At 35.5% G+C, this 13,430-nt stretch overlaps 1 protein-coding gene across 1 annotated transcript in view; it reads right to left on the reverse strand.

The window, feature by feature from the left end:
• The window catches only part of LOC111142035 (post-GPI attachment to proteins 1), a 78,613-nt gene that overhangs the window by 29,602 nt on the left and 35,581 nt on the right, over positions 1–13,430 (reverse strand). The window contains exons 11-13 of the mRNA XM_022494961.1: positions 9,766–9,812; positions 9,110–9,161; positions 4,637–4,714 (exon numbers count right to left, since the gene is read on the reverse strand). Of these exons, the coding sequence (XP_022350669.1) occupies positions 4,637–4,714; positions 9,110–9,161; positions 9,766–9,812 (177 nt within the window). The remainder of the gene's footprint in view (positions 1–4,636; positions 4,715–9,109; positions 9,162–9,765; positions 9,813–13,430) is intronic.

Below are 13,430 nucleotides of genomic sequence, written 5' to 3' on the forward strand. Positions count from 1 at the left end.
CCAATAGTTCATTTTTGCCCTTGCTTCCCTTCCCTTTGGAGATGTTCCTAGGAAGATGTTGCTGCGGCTGAGGTCAAAGAGGTTGCTGCCTGTGTTCTCCTCGAGGATTTTGATGGATTCCTTTCTCACATTGAGGTCCTTCATCCATTTTGAGTCCATTTTTGTGTGTGGTGTAAGGAAATGATCCAATTTCATGTTTCTGCATGTGGCTGTCCAATTTTCCCAACACCATTTATTGAAGAGGCTGTCTTTTTTCCATTGGACATTCTTTCCTGCTTTGTCGAAGGTTAGTTGACCACAGAGTTGAGGGTCTATTTCTGGGCTCTCTATTCTGTTCCATTGATCTAGGTGTCTGTTTTTGTGCCAGTACCATGCTGTCTTGATGATGACAGCTTTGTAATAGAGCTTGAAGTCCGGAATTGTGATGCCACCAACTTTGGCTTTCTTTTTCAATATTCCTTTGGTTATTCGAGGTCTTTTCTGGTTCCATATAAATTTTAGGATTATTTGTTCCATTTCTTAGAAAAAAATGGATGGTATTTTGATAGGAATTGCATTAAATGTGTAGATTGCTTTAGGTAGCATAGACATTTTCACAATATTTGTTCTTCCAATCCAGGAGCATGGAACATTTTTCCATTTCTTTGTGTCGTCCTCAATTTCTTTCATGAGTACTTTATAGTTTTCTGGGTATAGATTCTTAGCCTCTTTGGTTAGGTTTATTCCTAGGTATCTTATGGTTTTGCGTGCAATTGTAAATGGGATTGACTCCTTAATTTCTCTTTCTTCTGTCTTGTTGTTGGTGTAGAGAAATGCAACTGATTTCTGTGCATTGATTTTATAACCTGACACTTTACTGAATTTCTGTACAAGTTCTAGCAGTTTTGGAGTGGAGTCTTTTGGGTTTTCCACATATAGTATCATATCATCTGCGAAGAGTGATAGTTTGACTTCTTCTTGGCCGATTTGGATGCCTTTAATTTCCTTTTGTTGTCTGATTGCTGAGGCTAGGACTTCTAGTACTATGTTGAATAGCAGTGGTGATAATGGACATCCCTGCCGTGTTCCTGACCTTAGCGGAAAAGCTTTCAGTTTTCCTCCATTGAGAATGATATTTGCGGTGGGTTTTTCATAGATGGCTTTGATAATATTGAGGTATGTGCCCTCTATCCCTACACTTTGAAGAGTTTTGATCAGGAAGGGATGCTGTACTTTGTCAAATGCTTTTTCAGCATCTATGGAGAGTATCATATGGTTCTTGTTCTTTCTTTTATTAATGTGTTGTATCACATTGATTGATTTGCGAATGTTGAACCAAACTTGCAGCCCTGGAATAAATCCCACTTGGTCGTGGTGAATAATCCTTTTAATGTACTGTTGAATCCTATTGGCTAGTATTTTGGTGAGAATTTTTGCATCTGTGTTCATCAAGGATATTGGTCTGTAGTTCTCTTTTTTGATGGGATCCTTGTCTGGTTTTGGGATCAAGGTGATGCTGGCCTCATAAAATGAGTTTGGAAGTTTTCCTTCCATTTCTATTTTTTGGAACAGTTTCAGCAGAATAGGAATTAGTTCTTCTTTAAATGTTTGGTAGAATTACCCTGGGAAGCCGTCTGGCCCTGGGCTTTTGTTTGTTTGGAGATTTTTGATGACTGTTTCAATCTCCTTACTGGTTATGGGTCTGTTCAGGTTTTCTGTTTCTTCCTGCTTCAGTTGTGGTAGTTTATATGTCTCTAGAAATGCATCCATTTCTTCCAGATTGTCAAATTTGTTGGCGTAGAGTTGCTCATAGTATGTTCTTTTAATTGTCTGTATTTCTTTGGAGTTTGTTGTGATCTCTCCTCTTTCATTCATGATTTTATTTATTTGGGTCCTTTCTCTTTTCTTTTTGATAAGTCTGGCGAAGGGTTTATCAATCTTATTAATTCTTTCAAAGAACCAGCTCCAGCTCCTAGTTTCGTTGATTTGTTCTATTGTTTTTTTGGTTTCTATTTCATTGATTTCTGCTCTGATCTTTATGATTTCTCTTCTCCTGCTGGGTTTAGGGTTTCTTTCTTGTTCTTTCTCCAGCTCCTTTAGGTGTAGGGTTAGGTTGTGTACCTGAGACCTTTCTTGTTTCTTGAGAAAGGCTTGTACGGCTATATATTTTCCTCTCAGGACTGCCTTTGTTGTGTCCCACAGATTCTGAACCGTTGTGTTTTCATTATCATTTGTTTCCATGAATTTTTTCAACTCTTCTTTAATTTCCTGGTTGACCCATTCATTCTTTAGAAGGATGCTGTTTAGTCTCCATGTATTTGGGTTCTTTCCAAATTTCCTCTTGTGATTGAGTTCTAGCTTCAGAGCATTGTGGTCTGAAAACATGCAGGGAATGATCCCAATCTTTTGATACCAGTTGAGACCTGATTTAGGACCCAGGATGTGATCTATTCTGGAGAATGTTCCATGTGCACTAGAGAAGAATGTGTATTCTGTTGCTTTGGGATAGAATATTCTGAATATATCTGTGATATCCATCTGGTCCAGTGTGTCATTTAAGGCCTTTATTTCCTTGTTGATCTTTTGCTTGGATGATCTGTCCATTTCAGTGAGGGGAGTGTTAAAGTCCCCTACTATTATTGTATTATTGTTGATGTGTTTCTTTGATTTTGTTATTAATTGGTTTATATATTTGGCTGCTCCCACATTAGGGGCATAGATATTTAAAATTGTTAGATCTTCTCGTTGGACAGATCCTTTGAGTATGATATAGTGTCCTTTCTCATCTCTTATTATAGTCTTTGGCTTAAAATCTAATTGATCTGATATTAGGATTGCCACCCTTGCTTTCTTCTGATGTCCATTAGCATGGTAAATGGTTTTCCACCGTCTCACTTTAAATCTGGAGGTGTCTTCGGGTTTAAAATGAGTTTCTTGTAGGCAACATATAGATGGGTTTTGTTTTTTTATCCATTCTGATACCCTGTGTCTTTTGATTGGGGCATTTAGCCCATTAACATTCAGGGTAACTATTGAGAGATATGAATTTAGTGCCATTGTATTGCCTGTAAGGTGACTGTTACTGTATATTGTCTCTGTTCCTTTCTGATCTACTACTTTTAGGCTCTGTCTTTGCTTAGATGACCCCTTTCAATATTTCCTGTAGAGCTGGTTTGGTGTTTGCAAATTCTTTCAGTTTTTGTTTGTCCTGGAAGCTTTTTATCTCTCCTTCTATTTTCAATGATAGCCTAGCTGGATATAGTATTCTTGGCTGCATGTTTTTCTCGTTTAGTGCTCCGAATATATCATGCCAGCTTTTCTGGCCTGCCAGGTCTCTGTGGATAAGTCTGCTACTAATCTAATATTTTTACCATTGTATGTGTCAGACTTCTTTTCCCAGGCTGCTTTCAGGATTTTCTCTTTGTCACTAAGACTTGTAAATTTTACTATTATGTGACGGGGTGTGGACCTATTCTTGCTGATTTTGAGGGGGGTTCTCTGAACCTCCTGGATTTTGATGCTTGTTCCCTTTGCCATATTAGGGAGAATTCTCTCCAATAATTCTCTCCAATATACCTTCTGCTCCCCTCTCTCTTTCTTCTTCTTCTGGAATCCCAATTATTCTAATGTTGTTTCGTCTTATGGTATCACTTATCTCTCGAATTCTGCCCTCATGGTCCAGTAGCTGTTTGTCCCTCTTTTGCTCAGCTTCTTTTTTCTCTGTCATTTGGTCTTCTACATCGCTAATTCTTTCTTCTGCCTCATTTATCCTAGCAGTGAGAGCCTCCATTTTTTATTGCACCTCATTAATAGCTTTTTAAATTTCAACTTGGTTAGATTTTAGTTCTTTTATTTCTCCAGAAAGGGCTTTTATATCTCCCGAGAGGGTTTCTCTAATATCTTCCATGCCTTTTTCAAGCCCAGCTAGAACCTTGAGAATCGTCATTCTGAATTCTAGATCTGACATATTACCAATGTCTGTATTGATTAGGTCCCTAGCCTTCGGTACTGCCTCTTGTTCTTTTTTTTGTGGTGAATTTTTCCGCCTTGTCATTTTGTCCAGATAAGAGTATATGAAGGAGCAACTAAAATACTAAAAGGGTGGCAAAGACCCCAGGAAAATACGCTTTAACCAAATCAGAAGAGATCCCAAATCATGGGGGGGGGGGATAAAAAGAGGTTCAGAAAAAAAAAAGAAACAATTAAGAAGATATCTTCCCTTCTTAAACCTTTCATTTATTTGCTATATTCTGATTTGTAGTATATTTTGGGCTACCTTTTTTATTCTCACTCTTCCCTCTGCTTCCAAATGCTTCTCTCCCCCTACCCAACAGTATGTAGTTTTTTGAGAATAGGATTCATGTCTTCCTCATTTGTTTGCCTCCTATAATTCCTGGCACACAGTCTTGCACATAAAAGGGTACTCAATAATTTTGTAAGATTAATACATAAAGTATGTTCCCACTTTGAACACAGAGGCTTGGGTTTATTCTGCTTAGTTCAAGTTAGAGTAGATGATCTTAATGATTTAACAGTCTTCACCAAACTGGTCACTGTTTTAGATAAGCATTATGTCAAAGAATTCATCAAAAAATAACAAAAATTTAGCATGAGTATCCACTAAACATTCTGATAACAACCTTAATCCATTTGTTACCTTACTTCCATGAATAGATGGTACATAAACAACAAGATGAGACAAAGATGGATAATCTTGAAGTCTTAACATCACAGACTAAAAAAAAAAAAGAAAAAAAAGGACATAAAAAGCTGATTTTATTTCTAACGGTATACAGAACTTAAAACATGTTCAAAGAAATTATACTTATTTCTTAATTAATTGGTTATAAAAAAACTGATTTCACACTTTATATTCAGTACCTCATAAAAATACCCATGTTTACATTTTCAGATCAATAATCCTAAACTCAAATTCCTAACATTTTGTAAATATGGACTGCCAAAAATATTCGTTGAACTGACCCCTTCATGTAAAACAAATGACATTTAATACTACATATAATTATTTTACATAATTATTTCCAGATTTGATATCTTTTATAATTTGTCCATTTGCTTTTTATAACATTACAATAGATTTCTACATTTATTTTGGTAGCTAGCATACAACAAAGAGCATTCAATAGATGATGAATGAATGAATGCTAAAAATAATGGAGAGTTACAACTTAATCTCAAATGATTCTGATGTAGCTGAAGCAGTAAAGAGTTGCTGTCTAATGATATATATGATTATCATCCCATGGAATCACTCAGTAAATGACATGAAGACACAATAAAACTAGTAATGCACCTTATCAAATAAAAATCTATCTTTGGGGCGCCTGGGTGGTTCAGTGGGTTAAAGCCTCTGCCTTCAGCTCAGGTCATGATCCCAGGGTCCTGGGATCAAGCCCCGCATCAGGCTCCTTGGGAGCCTGCCTCTCTGCCTACTTGCGATCTCTGTCAAATAAATAAATAAAATCTTAAAAAAAAATAAAATAAAAAATAAAAAATAGGGGCACCTGGGTGGCTCAGTGGATTAAGCCTCTGCCTTCAGCTCAGGTCATGATCTCAGGATCCTGGGATCGAGCCCCACATCGGGCTCTCTGCTCAGTGGGGAGCCTGCATCCCTCCCTCTCTCTGCCTGCCTCTCTGCCTACTTGTGATCTCTCTGTGTCAAATGAATAAATAAAATCTTTAAAAAAAATAAATAAAAAATAAAAAATAAAAATCTATCTTTAAAATTAAAACCAGATCCCATAGTCTGTATTTTGAGGAATAAGTAAAGAGACTGGTCTATTTAATGAAATGGTACAGCACCAAATACATTTTTTAAATCCAGGGTTTTGTTTTTTTTTTTTCTGGAAGTAGACATGGGGGTGGCAGCAGTTGTATGTGGTAACAATTTGTATGTATTAAGAAATTTATGCAGCGCTTCTGGGTGGCTCAGTCGTTAAGTGTCTGCCTTCAGCTCAGGTCATGATCCCAGGGTCCTGGGATCGAGCCCCACGCTGGTCTCCCTGATTCACCGGGAGTCTGCTTCTCCCTCTCCCATTCCCTCTGCTTGTGTTCCCTCTCTCCCTGTGTCTCTCTCTCTGTCAAATAAATAAATAAAAATCTTTAAAAAAAAAAAAAGAAATTTCTGCAGACAGTTAACTTTCTCCAGTGTTCTTCAGGAACACCTGTGTGGGCAAGGTGAACAGAGGTGCTGAAGCTGAAGAAACACGAGCCAGTGGCTGACAACCTGACCAGATCCACCGGGAGTGTTTTCTAACCTAGGAGGCTTCACCTCAACTTACTTGCCAAAGCCTCAGCAACAGACTTAATCCCTTCTAATGTAAATTAAAAGGCCTTAAAAGGCCCTCACAAATGACACTGACAGGCAACTGAGACCAACGAACAGCCGGTAGACACTATGAAAGATAACTAGAAAGAACCTTGGTTACTCTGTGTGGCTATCCGCTCTACTAGCCTTTGTTATTTATTCTCAAAAATACTTTTTTTTCCTCATGAATTTTGTTAGGATCAGAATACTTTAAAAAGGTTAACAGTGTCAAAAAAATTTCCTTATAAAGTTCCTATAAAGTTATAATGTCAGTAGGAACTTGACAATATAATCATATTCATGAACTTGTTAGATTGACAGGTAAGATTAATATGAAGTTTGGAAATTTTTCAGTGTTTTAAGGGTAAAATGCCCTTAATGATGAAACAATACACACAGGAAATCAAACACCAGGTTTTGATGCAAAGAGCAAAACTATGGTACTAAAATGATTAAGACAAAATGGCAACAAGGTAGTTTTCTCATATCAGTTATTTTTTTTTTTCAGTTAGTTATCTTTATAAATTTTTGTTTTCAACAATAAATCCATTTTGGCTTACCAAATTCCTGGCTTGTTGTGCTTTTTGTTTTCATAAACTTCTTCACAGTACCCATGACAGAAAAATTCCGTATGACTGGTATTTAAAAACTGAATTTACAGGTGCTTTGCTGGAGTCTTCTACTTACTAACAGTTCAGTCAACAACAATGCTAAGAGTGATCTGAGTGTCACCTGACACTACTTTTGTTGCAATGTTATGAATATGAATAAAATTCATAAAATCTTCTTACTTTAATCTTTTCTTTCTCTCCAACTTGATTTCAAAATAACTTTGTGTCCTTTTTAGAAGTGGCTAACACATATAATTTTGATTTTCATTAAAATGGAGAAATTTATTTATGTTTATTAATTATGATCCTCTTCCGCTATGAATACCTAAGATTGCAGAATATTGTAATCCTTATTTTCTAAACCTCTTTCTCCCATCTTCCCCCCTCTAAATTTCAGTAGGCTTTTAATGCTATCTGGCAACCTCTTTCAGCATTCACTATAAAAAGCAAGCAGCAGGGCTCCTGGGTGGCTCAATGTGTTAAAGCCTCTGCCTTTGGCTTGGGTCAGGATTCCAGGGTCCTGGGATTGCTCTCTGCTCAGCAGGGAGCCTGCTTCCCTTCCTCTCTCTCTCTCTGCCTCTCTGCCTACTTGTGATCTCTGTCAAATAAATAAGTAAAATCTTAAAAAAAAAAAAAAGAAAAAAAAAAAAACAAGCAGCAGCTGGGTGCCAGGGTGGCTCAGTCAGTTCAGTGTCCAACTTTTGATTTTGGCTCAGGTCATGATCTGCACATCAGACTCTTGGTTTTGACTAGGTCATAATCGCAGGGTCATGAGATCGAGACCTGTTATCAGGCACCCCACTTAGCGGGGAACCTGCTTAAGACTCTGTCTGAAATAAATAAAATCTTGGAAAAACAAAAAGTATAAGCAGCTGGAACAGCTTGTTCTGCTGTTCTGACAGCTGTTTCTTACATCTAGAACAAATAACACAGGGTCTAGAACTAGATTAATACACTGCTGAATCTTTGAGATTAAAAATATACATAAGGATTTTATTATTTAAGAGGTAACTTTTTAAAAATAGGAGCAAAGTAGCATTCTATCGGGATTTTAATCATTTATTTCTTCCTAACTCTTATAGATTAGATAGGATATACTATCGAAATTGGAAATTTAAGGAAAGATTTATGAATGATTATCATTAAGTATATCGTACTACTTTTGTTTGTTTTGCTCCTGCCTAAAAGGCTAGGATAGAATCAGTGACAGACATTAAAAATGCTCATATGAACCTAATCACTTTCCCACAATGTTTATCTCTTGAATACAAAAGTTATATGAATGAATATACACAAAATAAGGACGACTGAGGTGACAGAAAATATAACTGCAACCACTCCAGAATCTAGTGTGAAGTAACTTGCAATTATTCATTATAACATCATTCCTCTCTGTGAGTATAGTACAGAGTTGACTATACAGATAAATAACAAATAACTGAACTGGACTGGAAGATGACTGAGACCAACCAGACTGGCTTCACTTTCAAGTTTATGAGACCAGTATTCATCATGAAAAAATATTTGAAGACTGAAAATTATCACTCCTGGTATAAGATTATGAGTTATAATAAACACAACTTAGAAATCAGAACATGTATTTTCCTCAAATTTAAGAACTGATTTATTTTCTCAATGATATTAATGTTTTATAAAAAGACTTACTGACCTATCAGAGTTACTTAAGGAAATCACGAACAATTATTAAATAAATCCCATGGAGTACAAGATAAAGTGGAGTTATCCAAGTATCTGACCACAAAGTGATGTTGAAATAGATCCAGAAAATTACTTTGCATCTCTCTGAGAGGCTCGCTTTCCTACTGTAGGTCCTCTCCCCCAAACTCAAACTACTACCCTTCTATTTTAAGACAGATCATTCCAAACATACCCTCAAAATAAATTTTAAAAAACTTATCTAGCTCTTGGTATGATGTTATAATATACAGATTAAATTTTATTTAGAGGACTGTTAACTTAGTTATCTTTGCACGTTAAAGAAAAACACTGCATGTTATTCTCCATTAAAATGTATTTCCAGAGAAAATATTTTTAAACTTTATGTTAGCAAATCTCAAGTTCATTTAATAGATAAATGAATTAACAAAAGACCATATTCTAAAATACTTATAGACAAGAATTTCTTATTATTTTTTCCCCTGAATATTAGAATTCTAAAGCCACAATTTACCTTGATTGTTGGCAGCAGTTCAGCTTTCCATGATAAATCAATCCCATGCTGGCTTCAAAGTGAATATGAAATTTAATTAAAGGACAAATGTATTAAAACATTATAAATTATAAATAAGCTTCAGAGGAAAAAGTAACCACCTACAGACCTATCAGAGAAAGTTCTAATGACAAAGTCCAGTAAGTTTAATCCAATATGCTCTTATCCATACAGTCCTTTTGGATACAAAAAAAAATTGTTTTTCCTAGAAACCATTTCAATGTTTGCAAATAACTACTGATATGTTAATTTCCTTTATTTTTCATTCAAAAAAATCAATGCTATTATAATGTAATGTAGCAGCAAAATGAACTTAAGAATGTATGAAGCTTTCTAAAAAGTGTGATTTAGGAGTGCCTGAGTGGCTCAGGCTCTTGATTTTGGTTCAGGTCATGATCTCAGAGTCATTGGGATTGAGCCCCATATCAGGCCCTGCGCACAGCAAGGAGTCTGCTTAAGATTCTCTCCCTCTCCTTCTCCCTTTGCCCCTCCCCATTACCCCTGCTTCCCTCTTTCTCTCTCTCTCTCTAAAATAAATAAATCTTTAATAAGTATGATTTGTATTATTCATATTGAGAAAAATGAACAATTGAGGCCCTTAGGTTCAAAAGACTTACCACATAGAAGTGCTGTTTATGCAGCCAAAAATCCAACTATTTGTATCCTGTTGATTAATAATACAAAGCACACTAAATATTATAGAAAATAATTACGTAAAATAGGCAGCTTAACATTTTACTGTTATATGATAGGGTTAGTAGGCATGATGGAAACATAAAATAGCATTATTTAGAAACATTTGCAAGCTGTTCTCAAAAGTCATATAGGTAAAAGGCAGGTAAAGAAGTCTAATGTCAGCATAGATAGGTAAAGCAAGTAACGTAGAGCAGCAGTAAGAGAAAGAGTGACCTCTCCATAGCATACTGGGTAAGGTATTTTAATTTCTGAACCAACGCCTACAGAGTTCAGCAATGTCCATGCTTTAATTAGGTAGTTACATAGTAAGGTAACTAAATTTTAAGTAAATATAGAAGATGAACACCTAGTAGTCAACTTTTATACAAACAGAAAAAAAAATCCAGAGTCAATTAAAAATAGCAATTTATCTAAGTATATCTTAACGTTTATAATTTGAGTTCTCATTTGATTATCAGGCAAAACTTCTACGTAACTGAGAATGTGTTTGGATTGGAGCACAACTGCAAGGGCTCAAGACAAAAGCTAGTTATTACTTTATCAGGGTACCACGGGAATGCCGCAGAGATGGTAGTGGTATTTTAACAATATTACGTATCTATATTCAGTCATTTAAGAGCAGTATGACCAAAGACCTTCACTGCAACTTTTAAGGAAGAAGTAAGAGTGATATTCCAAGATCTGAAGATCCAACTACTAAAACCTTATACCAAGATATAAGAAGGTAAGAAATACTGCTCATATTAGCTACATAAAACTTTCCTTATTAAACAGAGAAGATAATGAAAAAGAAATCAATCCTTTTATCCAACTAATATTTATAAAGTCTATTCTAGAGCCATGTAATTATGCCAAGCCTTTAAGGAAAAAAATGATGAATGAGGCAGACATGGTCTCTGCCCTCATGAAGGTTAAATACAACTTGAAGACATTTTCCAAGAATACAGAAAAGGAAGCTGAAAGGAAATAAATGAAAAATAATGTGGAATTTGTCTGCTCTTTATTGCTGGCAAAATACTTGTATGACTTCTATATCAGTTAACTGTATTTCCCAGAATAATGTGACATTATAAAGCAAGGCAAAAGAAAAGATCTGCATAGCTTAGACAAGGAAAATCTAGTGAGCTCTCAAGTTCCACCCCACTTTTGTAATGGGTTTTGCAGCTACTAAGGGAGGCTGTCTTCAAGGACAGCCCTTAATATGAAAGGTGTCAATATTTTATACTATTTATACTTCCATGTATAGGGAATTCTGACTTATTCATCAAAAAAATTGAAAAAATATTATTCAAGCCCACCCTAAAACACCATGTTGATATAATCTGTAAGGTGTCAAAAGAACAATTTCAGGTCATCTAGCAAGCATCTCTAACTAATTATAAAAATAGTACTGAAGGGGCACCTGGGTGGCTCAGTGGGTTAAGCCTCTGCCTTTGGCTCAGGTCATGGTCTCAGGGTCCTGGGATTGAGCCACGCATCAGGCTCTCTGCTCAGCAGGGAGCCTGCTTCCCCTCTCTCTCTGCCTGCTGCTCTGCCTACTTGTGATCGCTCTCTCTGTCAAATAAATAAATAAAATCTTTAAAAAAAAAAGTACTGAAAATCTTAGAAAAAGTCACTCAAGAATTGCCAACTGATTCTTAAAGTATACAGAAAAGAAAATGCTACTTGGTCATAAAAATTTATATAATAGATCTAAAGAGAAATCTATCTACAGTAAAAAATGATGTCCTCAATAGGTGAAAATCTGATAGGAACTTTATATAGGATAGATCATGCTACCACCACCTGAGTTTACTGCTAAGTCTTTAGGTCTCTAAAGTGGAACAACCAGATACTGTGTATCTCTGGTTAAGTACATAGTTCTACTTATAAAACATTCTTGTGTCAAAAAAATTAGTGGCGATTAATTTAGTTAAAAAAATTAATCAAGATTCTAAATCTAACAACCAGTTTATAGAAAACATAAGGGATAGAAATACATGTTAAAAGATACCACAAGAGGGGCATCTGGTGGCTCAGTAGGTTAAGTGTCTGCCTATGGCTCAGGTCATGAACCTGGGGTCCTGGGATCGAGCCCTATTAGGCTCCCTGCCTACTGGAGAGTCTGCTTCTCCCTCTCCCTCTGCCCCTCACCCCTATGCTCTCTCTCTCCCCCTCTTGCATGCATTCTAATACATAAATTTTTTTTTAAAAAGATACCATGAGAATAGTCACCTAAACCCAAAATGTGGGAAATTCTGTAGAGCATATAACCCACTTGCTTGAACAAATAAATGGCATGGAGGAAAAGAGAGGGGGCTGTTATAAAAGAAACTTGGGATCCATGAATCAAATATAACGTGTATACTTTCTGGATTCTGATTCACATAAACTAACTCAGAGAATTTAACTGAACAGAGGGCAACTGAACATGGACTGGATATCACATGATATTAAGGAATTAATAATTAATTTTGTTGGGTGAAATAATGATATTACAGTTAACATGCACAATCCTTATCTGCTAGAAAGCATACTTAAGTATTTAAGGATGAAATGATAAAATGCCTAGAATTTGCTTTAAAAATCCTTCAGTCAAAAAAAAGTGAAAAAGGGATAAATAAAAATGGCAGTGTTGATAACTGTTAAAGCTATGTGATAGTTATGTGAGCTTTTATTATTATATTCTATTTTTATATGATTGAAAACTTCTGTAATACAAATTGAAAAGATTTTTAAAACTCACCACATAACTTTCTGCTAATTAATACCTATGGACCTTAATTACAGAAAAGGGATCCCCCAATAAGCCAAATGGAGAATCTGAACTTTGGCAAGGATTTCTCACTGTAATACTGACATTCTGATTTGGAATTTAGTATTAAGTGAGTTTGGATATTTTAAGCCACCAGTCTAAGGGCCAGATTCTCTTGAGATAAACTGCCCATCCAGATTTTAGGCAGAGAGATGCTAGTCTCTGTGAGAGATGCAAAACTTCGGTCATCCTACTAAAATTAGTATTCATTAGCACCTAGCCCACAATGCCTGTCTAGCATTTCTAAAGACTTTACTATATATCAAATGGCAGATATCTACCAACTAAGTGACAGGTTCTAGTTCTAAAGAATACAAATAACCCAACAAAAGGGAGAAGAAGAAAGAAATTATGAAAAACACAAATACAAAGTGAAGAAACAGGAAAAAAAAAATCCAGGAAGAGGGAAAAGAACCTAAATGGAGAAACAAGTTCCTGAGAATAAGAAATGCTGACAAATAATTAAATTATTAAAAAATAAAAGTAAAAAAAAAATTCCAAATATAACAAAGGCATGTTATAGCATGTGACACATTTTTTTGGACAATACCTGATAGTAGGTATTCATTAAAAAGAAATAAGGGTATTTGAACTGAATTCCTTCATCCTAAAGATTGTAAGTAAGGTAGAAAAACAGGGTGAAAGACCTGAACTAGAGCCAAAAGTATAATTTAGAAGTAAATTATCAGTTATAGAAATATTTTGATTAATACTTTTCAATCAAAACTGTTTTAGACAAATATTTTTCAACTTATTAGATTTAATAATAGTTCATAGCTAAAGAAAAGATCT

Source organism: Enhydra lutris, unplaced genomic scaffold (assembly GCF_002288905.1).
Source record: "Enhydra lutris kenyoni isolate GAN:26980312 unplaced genomic scaffold, ASM228890v2 scaffoldscaffold1, whole genome shotgun sequence".
In the NCBI taxonomy this organism is placed as follows: Eukaryota; Metazoa; Chordata; class Mammalia; order Carnivora; family Mustelidae; genus Enhydra; species Enhydra lutris.